Consider the following 25,359-nt stretch of genomic DNA (forward strand, 5'->3'; position numbering starts at 1 on the left):
ACCCCTTTTCAATACTGGATTAATGCCCCGCAGCGTTGAGTAACTTTTCTTTGTAAAGTCTTCAGACATCTCAGTGATGTCTGTGAGCGTTGCTTTGAGAGAGAGAGAGAGAGAGAGAGAGAGAGAGAGAGAGAGAGACGTGAGGAGAGTGAAGTGTTTTATGGGCTCATTAATGCCGTCTGCTCATTTTGCAAGGTGTGTAGGTCTGCGTGCATGTGTATACATGTGTGTGGGTGTTTGTCTGTGTGTGTTAGTATGTGCGTATGTGTGTGCATGCACATGTGTGTTAGTGTGCATGTGAGTGTGTGTGTGTTACTGTGTATGTGTTAGTGTGTGTTAGTGTGTGTGTACCTGTAAATGTTGATGTGTACTACAGTAAACGCTTGTGTATATATTCAGTCAGTATTGTTTTATAGTATTATATTTTCTTGGGCAGTTGTCATTCCCCTCTCTTGCTGTACTGAACAGTCACTGCAGGAGAAGCACTTTTCTGAAAGTTTCTTCAGCTGAAGTGGTGCCGTGCGCTCACTGCATATAAAGTATTCCCTTCTGCTCCACTTTTTCAGAAAGGCAATAAAACGTATTTTGGTCAAATTATGTTCGGATAGCAGTATTGTAAACCTCATTTACGCTTAGGCATGGCTGATATTTTAAATGTCAACAGAGGTCTGTGGTCATGCTGTTCATTTTATTATCCAAATTAATTCTGCTGTTCAGAGAATATATAAATAAAGTATTTAAAATACAGTTCAACACATTTTTATCATAGCAAATTGTGGAGTGTCCATCGTTGCAGATAGCCATGATAATTACAGCATGGATTTTGACATTGCTTCTGTTCCAAATGGATATGTGGCGTGTGTTGATTGGCTCAAAAGGAACCGTTGGTGTGTTTCTCTGTCTCCAAAGGAGAACCTGTTTTATTGTTGGATCAGGGAGGAGCTATATGACTCTCTGCCACTGTAATATGTTAATAAGTCATCTCTCACCTCTCATGGGGTTCACTGTGGAACCCAATAGATGTGTGCCGAACACTGACTATTGATGATAGTTTATTGATCACAATATTTACAGAAAAATCTGTAAAGACTGTAGAGCTTCACTCTAAATTACTTATGTCTGCTCTTCTCATTAGTCCTAGAGGCAAAGTGCTCTAAATTGTTAAATGGAAATGTAGATATAAAATATAAAAATATAGATTATATTTAGAAGTATAGATTTTTTATATGTTATATATGTAGCTGCATGACTATTGCTGGTTATTAGGTAATTGTTATTCAGAGGGTGTACCAATGTATCTCAGTACGTAGGACTTGTTTGAACATTATTTCCTCATGCCCAAAAGAAAAGGTTTTATTTGTTCGGCCTTTAATTCCTGTATGCAAGCGTGTTCTCTCCGTCGGAACCTGGATCCAGAGGAGGATCATGGGGAAAGTGGCGTTTTAGTGGCTCCTGGCACTGCTAATAAACACTCTCACATCTCATCTCCTAACCCATCAATGTGAAATAGTACTCTGGAAACCTGCACTAAATTAACAGTGGGAAAGAATTGAGGGATATTCTTCAAAATAATGTGTCTGTGCGCGTGATAGAGGAAGGGGAAAGGACGCGCAAGGTGAAAAACGAGCAGCTGATGCGCATCATATTTTCTTTTCCTGCTTTCTGTTCTTCATCTCTAATTTAGAGACACCCCAAGAGCTGCTACTCCTCGACGTGTTCCTCTCTGCAGTGTGTAAGGCAGCACGTGTGAGACCCTGTGTGCTTTTTGGCCTTTATTCCTTTATGCCTGTACTTTACTTTTTACCTGTTTCTGTACAAACTCATTTACTCATTTATATCACAGTGTTCAAATGGTTCATGATAAACATGCATTTTTCCCATTGGGGAAAAAAAACCCACCCCACCTGACTCACATCTGGTTTTCCTCATTGACTGCACACAGTCTTCTCCTCACAACACAGCTTCTCCTCAGGTTAAACATGTAACTCCTGGTTCTGTGTTGGAGTTGGATGTAGAATAAAGAGGTTCAGTGAACAGATTATAACGGCAAGGTCAAACCCTCTGGGAGAACACGAAGGATAGTAGCACTCTTTTTGGATTCTGTGTTAATTGCTCATCCTTTGAAGAAAATGCCAGTATATCAGTGTGTCAGATATTGACAAATCGGTGAGTCTGAACACAGTAGGCTAGTTTCATGAACTCGAGAGATGTGTGAGCGCGTTTAATTAATTACATTTTATGATTACTGTTATTATCCTACCTTCTTTCGACTCTCTTATGTTGTCGTCCAGGCTGATTTCACTTAGTGAAGATGTATTGAGGTTTTAAGTATTCAAGAGGGTGCCTGGCCTCTCCTTTTTATCATTCCATTAAAATTTTATAACCATCTTTTTAATGTAATTTCATCCATGAATTCTTACTTCTTAGATGTGACAGCTAGTCCTGTGAACATAAACTTTGCCGTGTACTGAAGCTCTTTTTCCTTTGTTTTATCTGATGTATTGAGGAAGTGAATAATATTTTAACATTTTTTTCCAAGTGTGTGTGTGTGTGTGTGTGTGTGTGTTTGTAAAAATGGTAATTAGAAGATTTCCAGTTGACAAGAATGTATTGTATATATAATTAAAACATGAGCATAATACAGGTACAGAAATAATGATGACACAATCAGGTATTTTAATTACCCTTATGCATTTTTTTGGCTTGAAAAACATAATAGGATTTGGAACCACCTTATTGGAGCAATGTGTGACAGATACAGAGCATTTGAGGAAACAGTCATATTATATTTATTAAAGGCATATTAATAGCGTTGGGGGAAATTGATTTTGCCAAATTTGGTGTGGTGCTATTGTATGTGTCAGACTGTGCAGTGCAGTGAGTTATGACTCCCTCTCTGCTTTGTGTGAAATTCCTCTTCTGAAGCCCATAATTTGTTATTACTGATGAGCATTTTGTTATGCAGTATGTGGGGAAGATAAATGAAGAGGTGGATTCATACTGTAAGACCGGGAGATATTCAACAGCCATAATTAATGATGAAAAAGTTGTGGAGAAGCTGCCGTATTGTGTATGGATTTTCACTTAAAGGGGAATTCACAGAAAATCTCAAATTTATTATGCTCCTTACCTTGCAGTTTAGTTACTGTGCGTATTGAAAACCTGGAAAGCTGTTTCACAGCAGAAAAATCTCCTTTTCCTTAGTGTCTCCAGGCTGTGACAGAGATGTGTGTCATTTCTTTGCTCTCTAATGCATGAGTGATGAAATGCCATCTGATTTATAACTCACTGCAACAAGTCCCTTTTTTTCCCCCTCCTGTTTCCGTATGTGTCTTCCAAGCACAATCCAGTGGCTGTCCTGTACCATGTAAACCATTTATGTCCTATTGACATTTCATGAAATTTTACTTGAAGTTGAGAGTACTGTATCTCACTTGGCTCCAGTCTGCCTGCAGTTTTAAGATTACGCAGTACTGCTGATATTGCCACAGCTGCCTAAGGTATAAAACTGTTAAAATGGATATGAGTTCACATTCCCCACTGTAAAATGCAAACATGTTTAGTATATAAGAGCAGTGTATAGCAGTTTAACTAATTTTAATTCTAATAGACTAACTAACTGACTAACCTACCTTTAATTATCAAAAACTTTTTTTTAAATAATGAATTACAGTGTGTTTTGCAGATGGTTTGAAGTGTGTTCCAGGCTCTGAATAACAGTTGGGGCCACATGAGCCTGCAGATTCTTTCTGGTTAGCATTTCATATTAGTCTGCATTTTTTCTTAGTTATTAAAACAAATTAACTGTTCAATATGTATACCAGCTATATTAAACATAACAAAAGAATAGAACAGATAATAGATAATGTCTGTTATAGAACAGGTAATTATTTAGTTTTAAGTGTTTAAAATAACTCTTCAAAGAAAGAAATTAAAGTTTTTTTTTATATGCATTTAAGATATAAATATGATCATGGGAAAAATTCATCTGATCCCTTAGTGTAAAATAATTCAGAACAGGCATGTGTTCAGATTGAATTTCATCTTGAAATCTGTAAAGGAGACACTTTCTAGTCTGCCCTTTTTTTAACACGAGAGAGTGTAACCTTCAGAAGTATCATACCGTCACAAAACCCATGCCATTCTAAAAATAATCCTTTTCTCCCTTCTCATTTTGCCCATTCTCCCTCCTCGCCTTGTCACTTGATTGTGTTATTACTATGCTAACCAAATCCTTATAAATGTGATTTAAGGCTTGGCGGCCTGTGCTCTTGTTTTCCCTTCTGCTGTAGCGATTTATAGCAGCGGGGAAAGGCCCTTCTAAGTATTCTAAACGTCCGGAGATTACAGCTGTTGCCGATTGCTGATTGAGGCCGACTGCTGTTATTGCTCACTGTTCCTGCTTGTACCCCAGGAGCAGTAAAGCATCAATAAAATAAAAAAGCACCTGCATCTTAAATGAAATTTCAATTGAAAAACTTAACAGCCCTTCAAATTGCCGAATTTAACACAGACCAGTAAAGCTTAAATAACACCTCGTCTCTGCAAACCGAAGGGAAAGCAGTGTCGGGCTGGGGGGGGGGGGGGGTTGGTGTAGGTTGGGGGGTGCAGGGGCTGGGGGTTTCACATTCAAGGTGACTTGATTGTCTCGTCTGGTAAAATTATTTACAATTATGAATTTCTCCAGAGAGCCACGTCGGATTTGCCATTGAGCACCTACGCAGACACAGGGGCGAGGCTTTTTCTGTATTCATGGAAGCTCCTGAACCTTTGTGGTAATTGAATCAGTAAGAGAGCTGAGTGGAGCAAGCATAAAAACCTGTTAACCCAAAGGTCAGATCTGTGCATTGTTTATTTATCAGAAGGTGGAAGGAGCTAAATCGGCAGCCCCTGTCACAGTTGCAGTAAAAAATTACCCAGAACAATAACAGTGAGTAGATAAATGGACAAATCTGGGCCGCAGTCATAAACAGAGTGGGGCCTGGAGACGTGTGGTGTGAAAATCTCACAGGCTGCTCGACGAGCGGTCCTCTCTCTCTCGTTTTGTATATTTGTTGTGTTTTCCACAGGTCATGTAGAGCACCGTGTCTCATGCTGTAAGTGTGCGGTGTGAGAAAAGCACGAGGTGGTGTTTCTTCTTTGGCTTGCTATTTATTTTTATTTTTTTTGGGGGGGGGGGGGGGGGGGGGGGGTGTTATTTTCATGGAAATACTGTAAATGTATTCAGGTGGATACAGAGGTAATTGTATTTAGAATAATTACATTTACATGTTATACACACTGCTACTATCAAGTATACCAAACTCAGGGGTTTCTGTGTGTGTGAAGTAACTGATGTTTATAAAGTTTGTCAGTCCAAGGCCCTTGATCATTATTTTACTTTTATGAAGTCCCCTGTCATATATTAGTTTTGTTAAATTCTATTTTCTATGCAAACTTGTGAGGATAATGGTGTTGGTAGATTACTGACATATTTAAAATGTATTGTTCCCTACAAATGTATCACTGTTTTATATGACAGAGTTTTTGTGACGATCTGTGATAGAAATGCAGGGAGGATACTCATAAACTTTATGCAGTTGTATGATAGAAATATTGAGTTGCTACATGTAGGTGCAGTTATTCAGCTGTTCCTTTAAATCAAACTAACCCTAACCCTAACCCTACTGCAGTGATGTAAATTATATCACGATTATGTTGACATTATACTTGCAGTAAAGCTTGCAGTTGAATTGTAGTGAGATTTGTTTGTTTGTTTGTTTTTAAAGCTCTTTTGCTAATGAAAATTAAATTTACTGATTTCTATAGAGTCCCATGAAACTCCTCAGCAGCCTCTAGGAAGTGTCCTGTCACAATATAAGTGTACTGTGTGTGATACTATACTGGAGAAGCGAGCTGGGGTCTGATGCAGAGCATACACATCTTATTTCAGCTGGTTTAAAAGATTTGTAGGCTCTTGCCTGAGGGGTGTGTGTGTGTGTGTGTGTGTGTGTGTGTGTGAGATGTATATTTATATGTATATCCCATTGGGGTATTAGCCTCATATTTCCGTATTACTCATGGCATGGATGAATTTCAAGTAAATTTGCAAATTCCAATTATATTTTCAATTTTACTGTAATATGTTCTCCAGAGGGAGAGGAGTAGCTCTACACACAGATTATGATGCTCATTTTAGTGATGCCAGTGCAGTGAAAGGGCTGTGTAGCTGTGCCGTTCCGCAGAGGAAGCAAAGCTAGCACCCTAATCAGAACAAAGCAGCCGCTACCCCAGGCAGATCGCTGGGGCACTCGGAACAAAAGCACGGGTGCTGGGGGATGCTAGCTCGGATCGCTGGGGCACTCGGAACAAAAGCACGGGTGCTGGGGGATGCTAGCTCGGGTGCTTGTTTTGACACATCGGGGAAAGTGACATCTTTTTATGTAGTTGCGCAGCGTATTGAGGTTAATATTTTTGGTCAGGTAAGACATCGGTGTAGTTTTTGGAAGTGACATTCAAATTCCTTATGCACAAGAAACAGCATATTTAAAAACTCCTGGTGGTTTTCACGGATTCCCCTATGAATGCCTTGTGCCTTTCATTATCTGTCAGACTGGCAGACGACGTCTTTTTTTTTTTTTCCTCTCACTTTTTTCTTTTTTTTTTTTTTTTTTTTTTTACTGTTTCAGTGTTTGGTATTTGGAGCTGAATTAGTTGATTATTGTCTGGTTATTGTGTGATGAGATGAGTGTGTGTGTGTATGTGTGCGTGTGCGCATATATGTGCAAGTGTGTGTCTTTGTGTACGTGTGTGTGCGTATGTGCATGAATGCATGTGTGTGAGACTGAGTGTATGTGTGTGCATGTGTATGTGTATGTGCGTGTGTGCATGTATGGGTGCATGCGTGTGCGCGTGTGCGCGTGTGTGTGTGAGAGTGTGTGTGTGTGTGTGTGCGTATGTGCATGAATGCATGTGTGTGAGACTGAGTGTGTGTGTGTGTGTGTGTGCGCATACATGCGTGTGTGACTGCGAGTGTGTATGCATGTGTATGTGCGTGTGTGCATGTATGGGTGCATGCGTGTGCGCATGTGTGTGAGAGTGTGTGTGCATGTGTGTGTGTGCGAGTGTGCGTGCGTGTGTGTGTGCGCGAGTGTGCATGTATGGGTGCATGCGTGTGCGCATGTGTGTGAGAGTGTGTGCGCGTGAGTGTGTGTGCGTATGTGCATGAATGCATGTGTGTGAGAGTGTGTGTGCGCGTGTGTGTGTGTGTGTGTGAGAGTGTGTGTGCGTATGTGCATGAATGCATGTGTGTGAGACTGAGTGTGTGTGTGTGTGTGTGTGTGTGTGTGTGTGTGTGTGTGTGTGTGTGTGTGTGTGCGCGCATACATGCGTGTGTGACTGTGAGTGTGTATGCATGTGTATGTGCATGTGCGTGTGTGCATGTATGGGTGCATGCGTGTGCGCATGTGTGTGAGAGTGTGTGTGCGTGTGTGTGTGCGCGAGTGTGCGTGCGTGCGTGCATGTGTGTGGAGCTAAGGGGGGATGTTGAGAGGCAGTTGCCCGGTGGAATGTGGGCCATCTGGGGGAGACATCAGCAGCCCAGCACGCGGGAGAGCCAGTCACCTTGATCCGGACGCCCTTGCTGGCACGCCATTACCGCGGTACAGTGGGATGTAAATGGAGGAGGAAAACATTACCTTCAAATGAGTTTCCATGGGGCAGAAATATCAATCAGGCCCCAGAAGCAGCAGAACAGACAAACGAGGACACGCCTAAGACACCGCAATCAGTGCAGCGTGGACAAAATTTCTTTTTTTTTATTTTCAAAGATCATCCAGCGATTTTTGACATGTTCTTTGCTTTAATATGAAGTGATGCAGTAAAAGGAGAAAAACAGCAATTCGACCTCTGTAGGTGTACATATAACTGATGGAACCAATACGTGCTTAAAATGTCAAATGTGTATTTATGCTTATAAAGTTATGTTTTTGCTGTGATATTTATTTGCACTTGATGGGCCTTGTGGGCAAGTTACCTATACAGTATGAGAGTTTTCCACCATCTTTGATCTAGGGAGGTCTTGATTTGCACATGATTATTTCAATCAAATGAGTTTAAAAAAAATGCAAATATGGGACAACTGTTATTAATTATTGGACTTGTGTTCTGATTTGAAATTAGAAAAGTATAATGACACATTCTTCTGTATTTGCATCTTGCATTAGAAGCACGAAAGCCGTCATGCTATATGGCCCAGTGTACTATGATTTATGTCTGAAATAGAAGTTCTGTTAAATCCGTTAAGTCTTTGTGCCTCCCTTGTCCTGTCTTTGAGAATGTTTCTGAACCCGGGATGGCGCTCGGGTCCTGACCTCCCCTCTTGTCCTCAGCACAGCGGACAGACGGGCCAGGCCTCCTCTTAAAACTTTTTACGGGCCGAGCAGCTAAGGACGCCTGTAGGCAGAGATCTCGAGGGATCTTTAATCGTGACTCACCCAGTAACAAAATAAAGCAGCGAACCAACAAACGGCGTGGCCAGAGTGCGGGCGTGCCGCGGTATCAGATCAGAGGCCTGGAAGCTCTCCGAGCCGCCGCCCTCATTGACTCAGCCAGCTCCGGGACCCTCATCTGTTGTGTGTGTAATTATGAAAATGACCCGCGCTGTCAGGGTCTAGATATTGCTGAAGGATTTCTTGGCTTTCGCCCGCTGCCGTTGTTGTAACCACTCAGAGAAAATGACCAGTCACAAACTTAAGTGATTACAATATTTCTTCCAATTCATTGCAATCTCTTCAAAGCACGGCGTTACTCATAGTTGATATCCCTTGCCATATAACCTCCATTGAATAAATCCATAAATATAATTTCATATTTGCCTGCGGTGCCATGGAGGCCCCCTAAAATGACTGTCTCCCGTCCTCTTCCGTAAATGAGCTGATTTGCACATCGCCTTCTTTCCATTTTAATCCATGAAATAAGGGTTGGTAAAAATCACTGTTTGCCCTTGTGAAGTTAGATTCTTGACATACCATTGTCAAATGATAATTCTGTCAAAAAAATTCCCTCCACTGGTGGCACGCGGTGGGACACGTATGTCAGCTATATCTACACTGATGAAATAACCTCTAATTCTGATTGGACCAAAATCGCCGTGTCCTTCTACAAGTTAAATTTACCAGAACTGTGACAGACTCTGAGTACAGACTCTATTAGTCTACATTCCACATGCACTACATCCAGATATATCTGTTTTTTTAGGTGTAATATGCTATGCTCCATCAAAAAATGATTACCTGCCCATGCTGTGTTGAGGTCACAATTTTTTATTAAAACAAGAAAATGTAGAAACATTATTAGAAAGAACGTATAGGCTTGTTTTCTGTCTCCGTCATCAGCACCTTGCGTGCATGGTTGATACTGTATGTCTTCATCTAATTACCCAGAAGGTGCCAGGGGTGTGTTTAATCTCCTTGACATTTATTCTGCTGTCTCCTACAGGTCCTGGACCAGTGGACCCACCAATGGTGTCAGACATACAGCCTAAAAGTGTCACCATCTCTTGGCGCCACCCCTCCAGACCCAACGGAGTCATCACCCACTACAACATCTACCAGAACGCCCAGCTGAGAGCCACCGTCCCGGGCAACAGCACAGTCTACATGGTGTCCCACCTGCAGCCCTACCAGGAGTACACCTACCAGGTGGAGGGGTGCACGGCGATGGGGTGCACCCTGTCCGCCTGGTCCCACACCTTCCGCACCCCGTCTGCTCCTCCAGAGGATGTCCCCGCCCCCCAGCTCTACTCGGACACGCCCACCTCCGTGCTGCTGTCCTGGGGGCGGCCACTGCGGCCCAACGGGGAGCTGGAGGGGTACGTGATTGAGCGGAGAGTCAGCGGCACCCAGCAGGTCTCCACTGTGGCCACCGTGCAGGCCGACCAGCCCCTCAGCTACCTGGACAGCTCAGCCGCTCTCAGCCCCTGGACCAGCTATGAGTACCGGGTGGTGGCCAGCACCCTGCAGGGAGGGTCCAACAGCAGCGTCTGGCAGGAGATCACCACCAGGCCCTCCAGACCCGCCGGCCTGCGGCCCCCCAACGTGCTCATCCTGGGGCCCCACTCAGTCCAGGTTAGTCATTCTGTGTCTTAATCAGACTGATTCGCAGCACTTCTGAGCTGTCCGCTTCAGTGTCCTTTCTGTGTTTTGAACTCAGTCTTCAGGCCTCCCCTCAACCCTTTACAGGCATCTTTGGAGTAGTGTAAAATCTTGTGAATTCACAGGATAAACACTGCATTCATTCATTCATTCATTCAAATTCATACAAGTGAAGTTGTAGTGTTATTCTTCTAACATTCTTTCCAAATATCTAAAAACATCTTGTTACTACTTACCAAAAACTGCTGTAAATATCAAAAACTATATACAGGTCGCAAAGATGATTATCGGTTATTTGGGGTATATATATATATATAAATAATGATCCCAGAGTACCTGTGTGAATCTGCTCAGCATAGGATTACACTAAAGGAGTGCTTGGTGAATGGCCCTCTCCCCCTGTGGACGTGCAGCACTCCAAACTCAAGGTCTCCTTGAGGAAGGAGATCCCGTGACCCTGGTGCAGTTTATCTCGAGGCTTCCGCCTCCCTGCCCGACGTTTAAGAGATGGGGAGATATGACAATGATGTCCAAATGAGGGTGACACAATGAATCTGTCCAAATGAGGGGGCTGTGGTATCTCAGTCCGCCCCTGAACATTAATGCTAAAGCTGTCTAAAACAATGCCATGCCCATCATCTGAATGACATTCCCATGGTTTCCATACCCACTCGCTGCTGGTGGGTCAATCCGTGCCATTCTCCCCCCTGTTTCAGCCAATTAAGACTGTCAATAGCACGGCGGAACTTCCTCTAAATATGACCTTGGTATCACCCGAGTCCCGCTTGCCGCAAGTCATTTGTGATTCACAGACCAAGCTTTTATAACTTAAAAATTCTCCACTTCTTATAATCAGATTCCTAATGAAATCCTGGTAAAAGTCATTTGTTTGCTCTGAGTTAATTCTATTTCTGGATTAAAATCAGTGGCAGAAGTTTTATACTTTCATTTATCTCTCTTTTTAAAGTATTGCAAAAAATATTCTTGGAAAATGCAGAATACAAGCCAGTATCAAATTTTTATAGGCACAAAAGCCTTCTGTGAACATCCTAGTTATTCTTCCAATTCAATGGAAGCTATACTCTAGAGAGCAGGATAGCTAGCAGTGTTTTGGCTTGTATACAAGCTTGATTCAAGGGAAATTAATGTAACCAAACAGGCTTTGCAGCTTAGAAGGCTCTTTGTATAAATACACCCACACACACGTCTCCTTTCAAGCCTGTTCCAGTGCCAGACACATTGGCGGAAATGCTTACGACTTCAAACAAAGGCAGCATTTACATAAACTTCCCTGAATTATTCATTTCCCTAACCCCAGGTTTAGTTTTTTAAACTGTTATTATTTCATTAATTTGCTAACTACTGCATTCACATGTAAAACTGGAAGAGAATTTCTACACATGTAAGACCTTGTACCGAATGTAGCAATTTGCATATGCATTATACTAACGGCGCATAAAAAGCAGTTTGTGTGAAATTACTGTTTCTGCGCTCCTTATGGCAGCCTGTGTTTGCGTCACTGTTTACTGTTTCCAAGGTTGTTGGTAATTATTGCACCTTCATTTTATCAATGCATACGTTTTTGCCCCAGGAAGTCAGGCACTGTGTGTTTTCATTGAGAATTATGAAAATTGTTTTTTTTTTTTTAAAGTGTTCCTGGAAAGCTCTGAGGTGATCATTTTGTAATTGAAGCATTTTGTTGTGCTGAGGAGGTTTATGGATTTATGGAAATGATAAGAGCTCTTTGTTTTACCTGTGGATGTTTTTTCATCTATTCTTTCAATTACCACTGCATTTATGAGCTATTTTATTTCAATACTTTGGGAATGGAGGAGGAAACGAGAGCTTAGAGTCTTCATTTCTGCGTGTATTGCTGTGTCTTATGACAAAGTTTCTATATTTTTTTGTTTCCTTAATGAAACAGGCATACTTGTGAATCTCCTGTCTCTGTCTTCCACTGCACAATATGTGTATGGCTTCGGTATGCTTTTACACGAAGTGATTTTCTATGCATTTGCATTTCTGTATTAATGCAAATGTATCTAAATGATTTAAATTTAAATTAAGCACTTCAGTTATTTACAATATGTATTACTCTGTTCTTTATATCTTCATAGTATCCCTCTGTAGTCTCCACAATTTTAAGATCACATCAGTACAGTATATGCAATTTCTAAATGGCATATGTGCTTTAAGCACTAGTACTTCCTCAGATGAGCTCTGCAGTGATTGTGGGGCCACTATGTGTGGAGAAGTTCATTTTTCAGCACTTCACAGTGCAAGTATAATCAAGTCAATGAAAATGCGCTTTCTTGGCATTGCCCAGCGCACCATTCCAAACAGACAATTAACTGCACACAGATTTTCAATGAACAGTTTCCTGTGCTGTTAAGCAAGTGTGTTTCCGTAAACTCAAATCCTGCATTTCATCCACCCCAACGCCTGACGTGTCAGCAAGTCGGTCTCTTCTAAGTCACGCAGGCAAGAATACACTTTGTTTGCCTGCAATTTCATTACATTTTCATTATTTTAACATGCCACGGATTCCCTCTGTCTCAGCCCCTGTTTTAAATGTAATGAAAGGAATATTCTGCTCCAGGTCAAAGTCAGAGTGTCGTCACTCGGTGGCATGGCATCACTTCCAGGAGCTCATTGATCTAAAAGCCTCTAATGCCGCATTCACACACCGCTCTGGAAATGTCCGCCGCACTGGTGCAGTGAAGATGAGGAGGCTTTCAGCAGAGCCACTCAGAGCCTCACTCTAATGAAGAATGAGGGCTCAGAGAACAGGACACTGATGACAAGCTATCTGCCCAACGTGGAACCCACGCAACACCGATAACATTAACCCAGTCGAGCTCTTAACTTCAGTTTGGACGTGTGCTCCTGTGTGCGTGTCCCCCCCCCCCGCAGGTCACATGGAGCCCCCCGCTGATGGCGAATGGGGAGATCGAGCGGTACGAGATCCGCCTGCCGGACCCGCACATCTCCGTCACCAACACGTCAGCGCTCAGCTACACCGTCACCAACCTGGTGCCCTACACCAACTACAGCATCACTATTCTGGCCTGCTCTGGCGGGGGCGGCCATGTTGGTGGCTGCACCGAGAGCCTTCCCACCCTTGTAACTACATTTCCCACAATCCCACAAGGCTTAGGGCAGCTGTCCATCACCGCTGTCAGTGAGTCGTTCCTTGCTGTGTCCTGGCAACCACCACTGAGGCCAAATGGGCCCAATGTGAGGTAAGCATTCCATTATTGCACAACTGTTATGGAACTGAAGTTCTGTTCTGAAAATGTGTATCCAAAGGTTTTTTACTGATCGAACCAGAAAACACTCAAGCCATGCTGAAACCTTTGTTTTGAAAATTTGGAAATAAGTAATTCCTGAGTGATTAAACCTTCAATGGAATAACCGTAATTATTTTTTTAAGAAGATGAAAGTATTGGGCAATGGCTGCTACATTGCTTTGTTGTGTAATTGCAACAATTTTAAGCTGCCTCCATTGGAAAAACAAGGGCCACTAATACTGGACTGTTGGATCTGCCTACACTTATTTGTTTATACTTTATTTTCTTTTCATTTTAATATAATGTTATTTAATAATGCGGTTTAAGGTGAACTCTAAGGTGTTGTAAATTTGTGTTTGGGGGCGAAACACCTCTCATTAAAGACAGTATGTGACCCTGCCTGTCTGTAGTTATGGAGCTCGGTGTCTTTGTTTAGCAGAACAGGACAAGGAAACTTTGAAAATGTCATCGTATGTATCTCCTGATCACGGCGTTATTGGCCTTCAGGACACCATACACTTTCAGTCTGTTTTTCAACAGATTAAGCCGTAAATAAAGGTCTGTTTTCAGGGAGGATGATTAAAATTCATGACTACTTTCCACTGCCTCTGTGTTTAACTCAGCTTATAAACCGCACATTAAGCTGAGCTGCTCTGATTACAGGCAAAATTAGCATTATTGTTGAGAGGGAGAGGGAGAGGGAGAGAGAGAGGGGAAAAAAACACAAACCCTGCAAAACAGCAGAGAAAATGGCAAGAGAATTGTGTGAGCAAAGCAGGGCTGATTATGGCTGTGTTGCCTCTACCCTCAGATATGAGCTTCTGAGACGGAAAGCTCGGCAGCCCCTGCTCCCCCTTCCCCCCGAAGATTTGAATCTGTGGTACAATGTTTACGCAGGAGCCAAATTGTTTCACGAAGATAAAGGCCTTAGCAGGTGAGATTACTGAAATTAGCTTTAAAACAAACTTTGCCCGTGTGTACAAAACTGTTTTGCGCACCGATGCCATCTTTTAATACTGTTCAAAGATACATTAAGCAAATATTCAAGAATTAAATTGTTTCCTGCTAATCTTTTCCCTGGCACTCATCATATTTTCTCTGCTTTCAAAAGGGGCTCAGTCAGCCCTGCTCTATGTGCCTGTTTTCTCTGACTTACTTCCACTTATTTTATTATTATACATAAGTGACAGTGTAACCCAGTTACAGTCTTCAAACCTGCATATACAACGTGCATTTAGAAGTCATTATGCGTTTCTTGGGGAAAACAGTCTTTATGCATTTAGACAGCAAAACCCAGGGTTTGGCTTTGGCAGGTTGCCACTGCCACAAGGCCAAATCCTGCAGTTTATCTTTTAACGTGACTTAAAACACTGTGATCAGTTGTAAAGGTGTAGAGATGGCTCAAAGGTTTAAAGAGTGGTTCTTGTAAGTGTGGTAGGTGTGCATTCTGTGGTTTAAAGAGTGGTTCTTGTAAGTGTGGTAGGTGTGCATTCTGTTTGTAAGTGAGGTATGCTTTAACAGTGTTAGAGCAGGATTGCCAAGCTTTCATCCCTCTGCCTTCTGTTTGCAGGTTTACCACCTACGAGTACAAGCTGCTGGTGCACAACGATATAGGGTATGCCTCTGGGGAGGTGGCTACGGCTACCACGCTGGCAGGGGTACCCCGCACCCCGAGCAATGTCTCCGCAATAGCTCTCAATCATACCGCCATCCAAGCCAACTGGACCACTCCGAGTAAGAACTTCACCTACTCAACCATTTACATCTTATCAGGTCCTTTGATTTGGAACAACGTTTCCCAAACCTCTCCTGGAGGACCCCTCATCCTGCATGTTTTAGATCTCTCCCTGCTCCAATACAGCTGATTTAAAAGATCAACTCGTTATGAACTCCTGAAGCTGCTTAATAACAAACTGATCATTTAAATCAGCTGTGTTGGAGCAGGGCGAGATCTAAAACATGCAGGACAAGGGGTACTCCAGGAGAGGTTTGAGAAATGTTGATTTGGAATATTGAGGGAATACGTTTATTGATAATCTGTTTTTTTTTGTCCTGAGTCACGTGGTTGCATTTACTGTGAGATGATGATATACATCATATGATGTACCCTATCTTGCGGACCACCAGCACTTCAGGATCTGCAAGGCATGGTGGAGCTCTACACCCTCTGGGTAAACTCCTCCGACCTCAGCCAGTCCTTCACCTTTCCCCCGGGAGTCACCTCCACGGTGGTGGGGGACCTGCGGCCCAACACCCAGTACCGGGTCTCCCTCCAGGTCTTCAACGGGGCCCACACTGTGACCAGCGACGAGGCTGTCTGCACTACCACTGACGGGGGTGAGGCTGAAATTTGCAGAGAGTATTGATTTTTCTCCCTTTTTTTTGACAGTGATCATGTGTTGTGTCCGAGGCTGGGACCATTCAACCTTTAATAATGACATTGCCTGTATTAAAAATAAGGGGTGGGGAGGGAATGCTAAAATGCTTAAGTGTGCCATGTTGTCAAGCACTGGATCAATAAGAGGTCCCTGTGAAACAGAGGCGATGTGCTCTAATGGATATATTAGCAAAGTCTGACCCCTACCCCTGTGTTGCCACTTCCCAGTCCAACCACAAAGTGAATTTGGATCCATGTAAATTAATTAAACCATGTTTAAAAGTGTGAAATACGCAGTGAAATTGGCCAAATTTTATTAATTTTTTGGCTGATGCAGAGTGACACTTGACATCTCTTATGAATTTTGACCAGTTAATATCTTCTAGCTCTGTGAGCTTGATAGTTGACAAAAGCTAGCCAAATTATGAGGTCAGGCTTGTGGAGGTGAGTTCAGACGGGTACTGGATGTGAACCATACTGTCTTGGCTACAGAGCTATCGAGGGGCAGGATGAAAGGAGGTATCATTAATGATTTAGGTCACAATTTGGCCAAAATATTGCATTTGTGTTTAATTATCCAAAGTGTTACATTTGTGAAATCCATAAATGATAGGGATATAAAAGTGAGCAATTACAGGGATGTTTGATTAACCAGAAATACGTAATGGTTTCATTTATTCTTGCCTTATCTGTAATTGGAGAGGCTGAGCTTAAAGGGATGGTTCATCATGCAGGTAGAGATCTCCACAAGGCAGGTGGCAAAGTGCACAGAGGCCTGTGAGTCAGAAGGAGAGAAAGAGGAGACGTCAGCATAACAGTTGTATGATAAACCATGTGAGAAATCAGATGCAAGAATGGCAGATTCAAGTGATTTGGGGGTAAAGAAGGAGAACACAAGGAGCCCAAGCACTGAGCCCTGAGGGACACCTATGAAAATGCTGAGAGAAGCCTAGAGTGATCCTCTGCAGTCCTCTTACTCTGTATGAATGGTGCTACAGACAGGAGACTATAAAGTTCAGGACAGTCCCCTGAGATCCTCCTCCTCATCAGGGTATACAGGAGAATCCAGCATGATCTGTTGCAGAAAGATCCAGAAGGATCGTGGCGGCAGTGATGAAGGTAGCACTCATTGAATAGAAGGCCTTTTAAACTTAGAGAGGAGTGCCCTCTTTGGTGTGTTCAGGTTTTCCTGCAGGCAAACTAAAATATCAATACAGGTCTGTATCACAGTGGTATAAAATGTTACAAATTGCTGTTCCCTTATAATGTTTTGTTAATATTTAATATTAAACTGAAGACACACTTTTGTTTTCATCACAATATGCACTTCTGTCTTAACATCAGAATTCCTAGCAAGCTGTGCAATTAAAACCACTTTCACTGCAGAATATTGAATTGATCTGATCCTCCCCCTTCACGTAACCAGGTGACATGATCAGGAGTAAATTTTTTTTCTTTTTTTCAAAAAACCTGATGGCTGCCCTGACCTCCGCCCTGTGATCAATAGTCGTTAAGGTCTCTCCACCCCCAGTGAAAGCACAGATGAACTGATAGGGCAGGTTTGGGGTGAGAGCCAGCTCTCTCCTGCACCGGGGTGTCCCTGTAAACAGTGTGGCTTTCACGAAGACTCTCAGTAGCACCAAGTGACATTTGCATCACTGCAAGAAACAGCTGGCCTCTCTTCAATGCACTTCAACTTCACCACCTAATCTTATCAGCATAATAAAAAACTGCATTAAAAACATTAGAAAATCATTACCTCCTAAATAAAGGTTACGGGTCATTTAACAAAGTGCTTTGAAGGGTAATTTCATTATTTTACAGCCTAAAGGGCAGCAGATTTTAACAACTGCAATTGAACTTAAGAATCATCTTAAGGTGCCTGGTAATATATATGTTAACGGAGTGCTAATTAAAAAGTGAACCGTGAGCATAATATTCAGCGGTAAGTCTTGCGTTAAAAATAGTGGAGAGGAAATTAAATCTGTAGGTTGCATTCATGTCAGTGCATTCATACTTGCTGATAACCGAATCGGATGGCAGGAGTTACGCTGCAGTTGGACTGTGGTGGACAGTCGTACTGCTTTTAACTCTTAAATACTAAAAATACTATTGCAATCAGTCAAACAAACGTAGTGACATAAAAATTCAATTGAATGTCCAGGAAAATGTGTTTCAGACAAATAACTCTCCAACTGTGCAACACAGTCTTCACACTGATGTTATGGGATGTAGCTCCAGTCTCATAGTGGTCATCTCAGTGCTGCTCATTTGTGTCTTTCTGTGTTCTGTGACTTTTGACTTTGTGTCACTGACATCTGTTAGTCTGTGTGGACTGTACTGCCTGAGCCTGTAAACTAAGGTTCTGGTGATTCAATTTTAAGGGCAGTAAATGAGAGAGCGGGATTATTTCTGTAACTGAACTGCAGTACATTATGGACTGGAAAGATGCTACTTTGTTGTGAATTACCCCCCCCCCCCCCCCCACCAATGCTTGGCACTGATTTTCAGTAGTGTTGAGTAGCTTTGGGAAGGTGCTGACTGACAGAGAGCAGCTCGGCTGATCTGGGTACAGCGGGTGGCCGGGGGCCAGCAGTGAGGAGAGCAGCTCGGCTGATCTGGGTACAGCGGGTGGCCGGGGGCCAGCAGTGAGGAGAGCAGCTCGGCTGATCTGGGTACAGCGGGTGGCCGGGGGCCAGCAGTGAGGAGGAGCAGAGCTCGGCTGATCTGGGTACAGCGGGTGGCCGGGGGCCAGCAGTGTGGAGAGCAGCTCGGCTGATCTGGGTACAGCGGGTGGCCCGGGGCCAGCAGTGTGGAGAGCAGCTCGGCTGATCTAGGTACAGCAGGTGGCCCGGGGCCAGCAGTGAGGAGAGCAGCTCGGCTGATCTGGGTACAGCGGGTGGCCCGGGGCCAGCAGTGAGGAGAGCAGCTCGGCTGATCTGGGTATAGCGGGTGGCCGGGGGCCAGCAGTGTGGAGAGCAGCTCGGCTGATCTGGGTACAGCAGGTGGCCCGGGGCCAGCAGTGAGGAGAGCAGAGGAAGTGCTGGGGAGCCCAGCGTATCAGCAGGCAGGAGAATCCCCCAGACTAGGCCAGTTAACCCCCTGCCCCCGCGCTCCACTCAAATCCCCCTCCACTCTGTCAGGAGCCTCTCCATTCGCCCACAACCCGTCCGAGGGGACCGCCGCTCCGGGAGGCGGGGGCGCGGTGCTCACATCCTGCCTTCACTGCACTGTCCCAGCCTGCTCCTCCTCCAGGAGACATACTGTGTAATATAACATTCATAATATCAAAACCGCAAACATATAGTTACAGAATCCTTTGAAAAGACATAATGTGCTGTACTTAAAGCTACTGTATTGAAGTGTAAATTATATATTTGTCTGTTTCTTCCCAGGCGTTATTGGAGATCAGTGTTTTTTTTTTTTTCTTTTTGGCATTGTATTATTTATGACAGCAGTGGGGGAAATATTAAAAGCATCCCTGGAAAGGAATGCCCTGAGAGCCCAGAGTCTCTGGAGTCAGGGGAAGGGCGGGGGCGGGGGGGTCTTTCCTTGAATACCCAGCTGCCTTCATCCATGTGCCCCCCCTGGGTCAGCTGGTCTCTGGAGCTGTGCTCTTTGCCTAATGCACTGCATTGTGGGGAGACAGAAGACACGGGAAGCGCGTCTGACACCAGCCGGCCTGCATTCATTGAGGGGCAGATGGCACGAGCCCACATTAAGGATAAGGAATCTGTCCCCCACTGGGCCAGAGTGTCCCCTTCACTTACAATAAGAAACGGAGACGCTGGTAAAGGGGACAGGGAGTCTTGACCCCATTTAAGGAGAGATGCTCTGAGTCTGGTGGTGTCTGTACTGTTTATGTATTTATTCATGACACCAGCAGTGAGGGTTTGACTTTCTGTACCCTCCTCTTCTTTCTTCCCCTCAGAGCCAGAAGGGGTGTTCCCTCCTGAAGTGCTGACCCTGAACAGCACCGCGGTGAGGGTGCTGTGGGCGGCACCCCTCGTCTCTAACGGAGCGGTCACAGAGTACGCCGTCTACCTGGATGGCCAGCGCCAAGTGACAGGCACAAACGTGCCTGGATCATACGAGCTGGGGGGGCTTCTGCCCTTCACTGTCTATGACATCCAGGTCTGTCCCTCAAACAATCTATCAATCAAATGTATTTTTGTGTATCTTCTGGATGGCACTTTCTCAGACACTTTGCAAGTCACAAAGCATGTTTACTTGCAGTGGTAATACTAAACTATAGTTATTCAGAATTTGGATCAAGCAGTATGATACAGAACAGACAGAATAATGCAGTTTGGATGAAAGTGACTGTGAGAAACCAGTAGAACAGAAGTAACAGTATACACAGTGTATGCAGCCTAAAACAGTGGAATTAACAGTACAAAAACTCGATCAAACCCATCTGAATGGGGCAAACAGGAGAGGAGAAAAGGTCTTCATCTTTCTCTTCCTCCTCCTCTTCCTCGCTCTGATCATGATCCTGTCTGGGCCAGGTGGAGGTGTGCACAGTGTATGCCTGTGTGAAGAGTAACAGCACTCAGGTGACCACTGTGGAGGACCTGCCTGCTGACATCGCTGCACCCCACATCCAGGGGTTCAGCTCAAGGTGAGTCACTGAGTTTATCAGGAATGCTTGTATCACTAATAATGAAATTATAGAATGTCATACTGGAAGATGGACTGGACTGGACTACATTATGTCTTACTGGAAAAAACTAACCCCAATGAGGACACCATAAAAATTTAAATGTACATAAAAACTACTATCTTTGTCTTTTTTATTTATTAAAAAAAAACCTCAGAGGAGCAGAAAGAGGCCCTGCCATGGTTACTGTATGCTTTCCCCTCTCTGCGATTACAGAGGCAGGTGATGTGAGACGTGGTAATAAAGAAAACATGCATGTGTGAGTGTGCATGAGTGTGCATGAGTATGCGTGTTTGTGTGTGTGTGTGTGTGTGTGAGTGTGCATGAGTGTGTGTGTGCGTGTGAGTGTGTGCGTGTGAGTGTGTGCGTGTGAGTGTGTGCGTGTGAGTGTGTGCGTGAGTGTGTGTGCGTGAGTGTGCATGATTGTGTGTGTGAGTGTGCATGAATGTGCGTCTGAGTGTGTGCGAGTGTGCATGTGTGTGTGTGAGTGTGCGTGTGAGTGGGTGTATGTGAGTGTGCATGAGTGCATGTGAGTGTGCGTAAGTGTGCATGAGTGTGCGTGTGAGTGTGTACGTGAGTGTGCATGTGAGTGTGTGAGTGTGCATGAGTGTGTTTGTGAGTGTGTACGTGAGTGTGCATGAGTGTGTGAGTGTGCATGTGTGTGTTTGTGAGTGTGTAGGTGAGTGTGCATGTGTGTGTTTGTGAGTGTGTACGTGAGTGTGCATTAGTGTGCTTGTGAGTGTGTTGTGAAACAGTGGAGAGGTGAGGGGGCATCCATGTGTGTGTAGTTTGACATAAACCACATGGCCTGAGGAGGATTGTGCCCCCCCCATGTCATATTATCATGCTGCTGTACTTATATCCCAATAGAATACTAACTGCTGATCGATTGCCCTGCCATGGCTGCCTGTGGCCTACATGCACCCCAAACACTTCATTTATTTACCACGGTAGATTTGCTAGAGTGGAATTTAATCAATAGCTAATTCATTAATTCTGCAGCTCCGTGATGTGAGCGGAGGAATCGCTGCGTGGCTTAAGCTTTGATTGAAATATGACAAGTGCAGCAGCTGATGGCTTACCCGTTCCTGCGCGGAATATGAATTTCGGCTATTTTTCTCGGTGAGGGATTAGCCACGGACAGCGGTGGCACCTTTTGTGAAGTAATACTAATGCATTTGTTATAGGAATGCGCTTTTCACGAGTAATCGCGAGTGATTTTTTTTTGTTGTAAAGGCACGCGCTAATCTCCAAATGATTCACTGCCCGTATTTAAAAGGAAACCTTGTCACTTTTCATGAATTCATAATCAGCCACAAAGATCTGTCAGCCCGGAGTCATCGGCAGCCCCTGCAATCAATTAGCCCTCTCATCAGGGAGGGGGGCAGAGAGGAGGAAGGGGTAGCAGAGAAATGATAATTATGTCATTTGGATGTCTTAGATATCTGACAAGAGATTTGCAAACACAGAGGGAATTAGTAAAAGCAAAGGGGGCAAATACTGAATATAAATATAATCATTTTAAATGGTTATAAAATGGAAAAGAAAAAAAGCTGTGAAATTTTCACAAGATTATACTTTTCTGATGATGCTGCTGCTGGAAGTGAGCTAGAACAAAGCCGTCTGAACCTGCTGGCTTTCTCCTGGCTGCTCGCTGTGAAATCCTGTTGACCTCCTAGCAGAGAGGCTGAGAGTGATCTCAGGTTTATGTTTAATGCCAGAGCAGTTAAGTAAAAGCCACACAGACTGTAGCTGGCCTGCCACTGGAGAATTCATTTAGTCCACCCGGTGCAGTGTTGAGCTTGCTGGTTTAGAATAGAGCCCCAAATAGACATTGGTGGCGCATGATGGAAAAAGTGCCCAATCACAAATACACATTCATTGATTGATTGATCGAATGAGTCATAGAAGGCTGGGTGAGAGGAAAATATGATCTTGCAAAAACTTGGTCACAGACAGCCAACACACCACCATTCATTGCTAGGAACCCAGGGTGTGGATCTGTTGAAGCTGTATTATGACGTGGGGCCGCTCAGATGGGTGACCTGGTTAAAGTGCCTCTTCTGTCTTCTTGTTTCTCTCCCCCCAGGTCAGTGAGGGTGGAGTGGGCGTCGCCGGGCCAGCCCAACGGCATCATGCTGGGTTACGACCTGCGGCGCCGGAGCCTGCAGTCCTGCGAGCGAGCGCGGGCGGGGCAGGGGGCCGGCACAGAGGCCCGCTGCTCCTACTTGGAGTGCCCCGTCCAGGAGAGCGTGTGTGGGAGCTCCTGCTACCAGCCAGAGCACCAGGTTCTGCCTCCACTTCACAGGACACATTCCCTCAGTGACAGGGTTTTACAGTGTGTAGGACGGTATCACCAGCGGTCCTGTGGGCTTTATGAAGTGTCTGCATGACAGCATCTCAAAGCCCAGCAGCTCAGATCTCCACACATCTGCTCTACACCTGATGGTACCTTGTAGGGTGTCCCCCCAAGTACATTTAGGCTCAAGGTTAATCCCCCATGCGTAACCTCTGTTTTTGCAATAGAGCATATCACAAGGAGAATGTCACTGCATATGTGAGTCTCTCATGATCCCCTGAGGCTAATTTATAGTGCCACATGCACACGGGCTCCGTGGTGTTTATGACATCACAATCTCTAGGCGTAGCATTCCATGGTCTGCAAATCAAACCATCCTACCTGAGAAACACCACCTAATCGCTGTCCATTCTGCATCCTGTGATCAAAGTCTGGGTTGTGCTTTTTTTCTTTCCTCCTCACCTAAGAGACCTCTCATGTCGCAGATACCTCAGTGGGTACATCTGCTACATTTGCCGGCTGCTGGCGTTTCAAAGCGTCTGTGTAGCACACATCAGCCTCGCTGTGACTTATCTCCAACAAAGGTGCATTTCAGTCCTGTCTTTCTCTGTTAGGATCAGTCTCCCATCATTACAGAAAAGCCTGCGGATCCTCTCTGAAAGACACAGGTCCAGCTGTGCTGTTTGTGTTGGGGAAGCAGCTCTCTCTGAGCTTCCCAGCATCTGTCAGGCCAGCATATGGCTCTGCTGCAGTGCATGTTAAGGATGGATGCGGGGAGAAAAAAGTGCACCCCTCCACTAGAGTATGACAGAGGCATGCAAATTTGAGTATCTGTTATTTATGCATGAAACATAGTCCTCGCAATTGTTTTCAGTAAACAGATTAACTTGTCCTCTGCAATTGCAGCAATCCTAATGTCATTGAATGCAAGCCAACTTGGCAAGTGAGCACAGACCGCTCGTCCCTGGCATTCAGCTCAGACAGCAATGCATGAGGGAGGGAAGACAAAGAATACAACTTACAGAAGGACACACGCTTCCCTTGTATTACAACACCATAAAAATGGAGACCGTTTCCAAGGTGGAAAAAAAAAAACACCTGCACTCGTGGGTAATGCTCATGAATTTTTACCTTGGGCTAATTACTCCGTAATCCAATGCTCTGCGTCTCTTTCTCTCTCTCCCTTTTTGTGCCTGTACTTAATGCTGTACAGGGGCAAATGGCAGTGATCACATAAAACATCAATTCTTTCAATGCCCAGTTGGTCTGTTTCATTATGCTTTATTGTCTAGGTTGGCATCACCATTATTTTTATTTTCATGTGTTTTTAAACCACGGCTGCATTCTTGCGTTTCACAGCCTGTAGTCTCATATGGTTTACTAGGAGTGAACCCATTTTGCTTTGTTTCTTGGCAAATATTCAAATTTCCATGTAAATTTTTACTCTTCTCATGTTGATCTTCCTTGAAAAGTCTTCTGATCTTCTCACAAAGCCAAAGGTAAGGACAATGTCATTTGCCAGGGGCGACACATTTTTCAGACGCCACATGAGTATCATTGCAGCTCTGTGGAAAATCCATTCTGCCCTGGTTTTCTGCCAAAAGAGACAGTCGAGCTCTGCTAAATTTAGCAGCTGCTTTGCTACAAGGAGGGATCGGTGGCCGCCTGAAGCTTGACTTAAACCTCAAGCAGGGAGGAGTCGCACCGGCCTGCCTCGGGCTGGGTCACTGCCACTTCTGTAAGGATGCTGCAGTCTCTTTCCAATTAACCTGGAGGGAAGCAGGATTACTGTCCGCAGTACTTAATTACAAGTGTAGAGTATAGCACGGAATAATGACTGGAAATTCATCATGAATAAATTAATAATTTCACTACTGAATTAATAATAATACATCTCAACAATAATAATAATAATAATAATAATAATAATAATAATAATAATAACCGGCATACAACCCTGAACATAGGCAACCCCACAAAATATGAATGTGATTTTCTAGTTTTGTAGTTACAATTCAAAACACCCTCTGTCAAAATCTCCAGTTTATCATGTCATATACTGTGTAACAGTTACTTCCTTGATCGGGTAGTTCCTCCAGAATCTCATTCAGAATTCCAGTACCTACCGAAGAGGGGGTCAGCTGCTTTGTCATTTCAGTGCACATGCAGTGATTGGGAGTATAATGTAGAAAAAAGTGCCTCATTTCTGAATGATTCTAAATTATTATATTTTCCCCATGGAGGAACAGCACATATGTGCAGACCAGGAGAGTGTATATCAGAATGTTTTGTGTTTAAAATCAGATCTAAGACATTGTCAAAGCAAGCATAAAACTAATGGAGCTTTTGCTATATACATGAATAAAGTGCGCATATACACAAGCTCTCAGAACATCATTGATAGTTCTGAATATTTTGTAATATGATTTGTTTGTTGGACCTTTTCTTCACTAAAAACCACCTCAACAATGGAGATAATCCAAAATATGTCACATTTGGATGTGCATAATATTGTTTTTAATAGAGCCCAAGCTGGGAAAGTCTGTGTGAGAACGGCGTAAGAGCGCCCTGTGGCTTCAGGTTGTAATGAAGTGTAAGTG

General features: G+C 43.9%; 1 protein-coding gene across 1 annotated transcript in view; it reads left to right on the plus strand.

The window, feature by feature from the left end:
• ush2a (Usher syndrome 2A (autosomal recessive, mild)) overlaps positions 1-25,359 on the plus strand; it is a 205,404-nt gene that overhangs the window by 108,722 nt on the left and 71,323 nt on the right. Inside the window, exons 40-47 of the mRNA XM_036542709.1 lie at positions 9,478-10,106; positions 13,047-13,375; positions 14,235-14,357; positions 14,994-15,157; positions 15,551-15,760; positions 19,732-19,934; positions 20,309-20,421; positions 22,550-22,748. Coding sequence (XP_036398602.1) covers positions 9,478-10,106; positions 13,047-13,375; positions 14,235-14,357; positions 14,994-15,157; positions 15,551-15,760; positions 19,732-19,934; positions 20,309-20,421; positions 22,550-22,748 — 1,970 coding nt within the window. The remainder of the gene's footprint in view (positions 1-9,477; positions 10,107-13,046; positions 13,376-14,234; positions 14,358-14,993; positions 15,158-15,550; positions 15,761-19,731; positions 19,935-20,308; positions 20,422-22,549; positions 22,749-25,359) is intronic.

Source organism: Megalops cyprinoides, chromosome 12 (genome assembly GCF_013368585.1).
Source record: "Megalops cyprinoides isolate fMegCyp1 chromosome 12, fMegCyp1.pri, whole genome shotgun sequence".
Lineage (NCBI taxonomy): Eukaryota > Metazoa > Chordata > Actinopteri > Elopiformes > Megalopidae > Megalops > Megalops cyprinoides.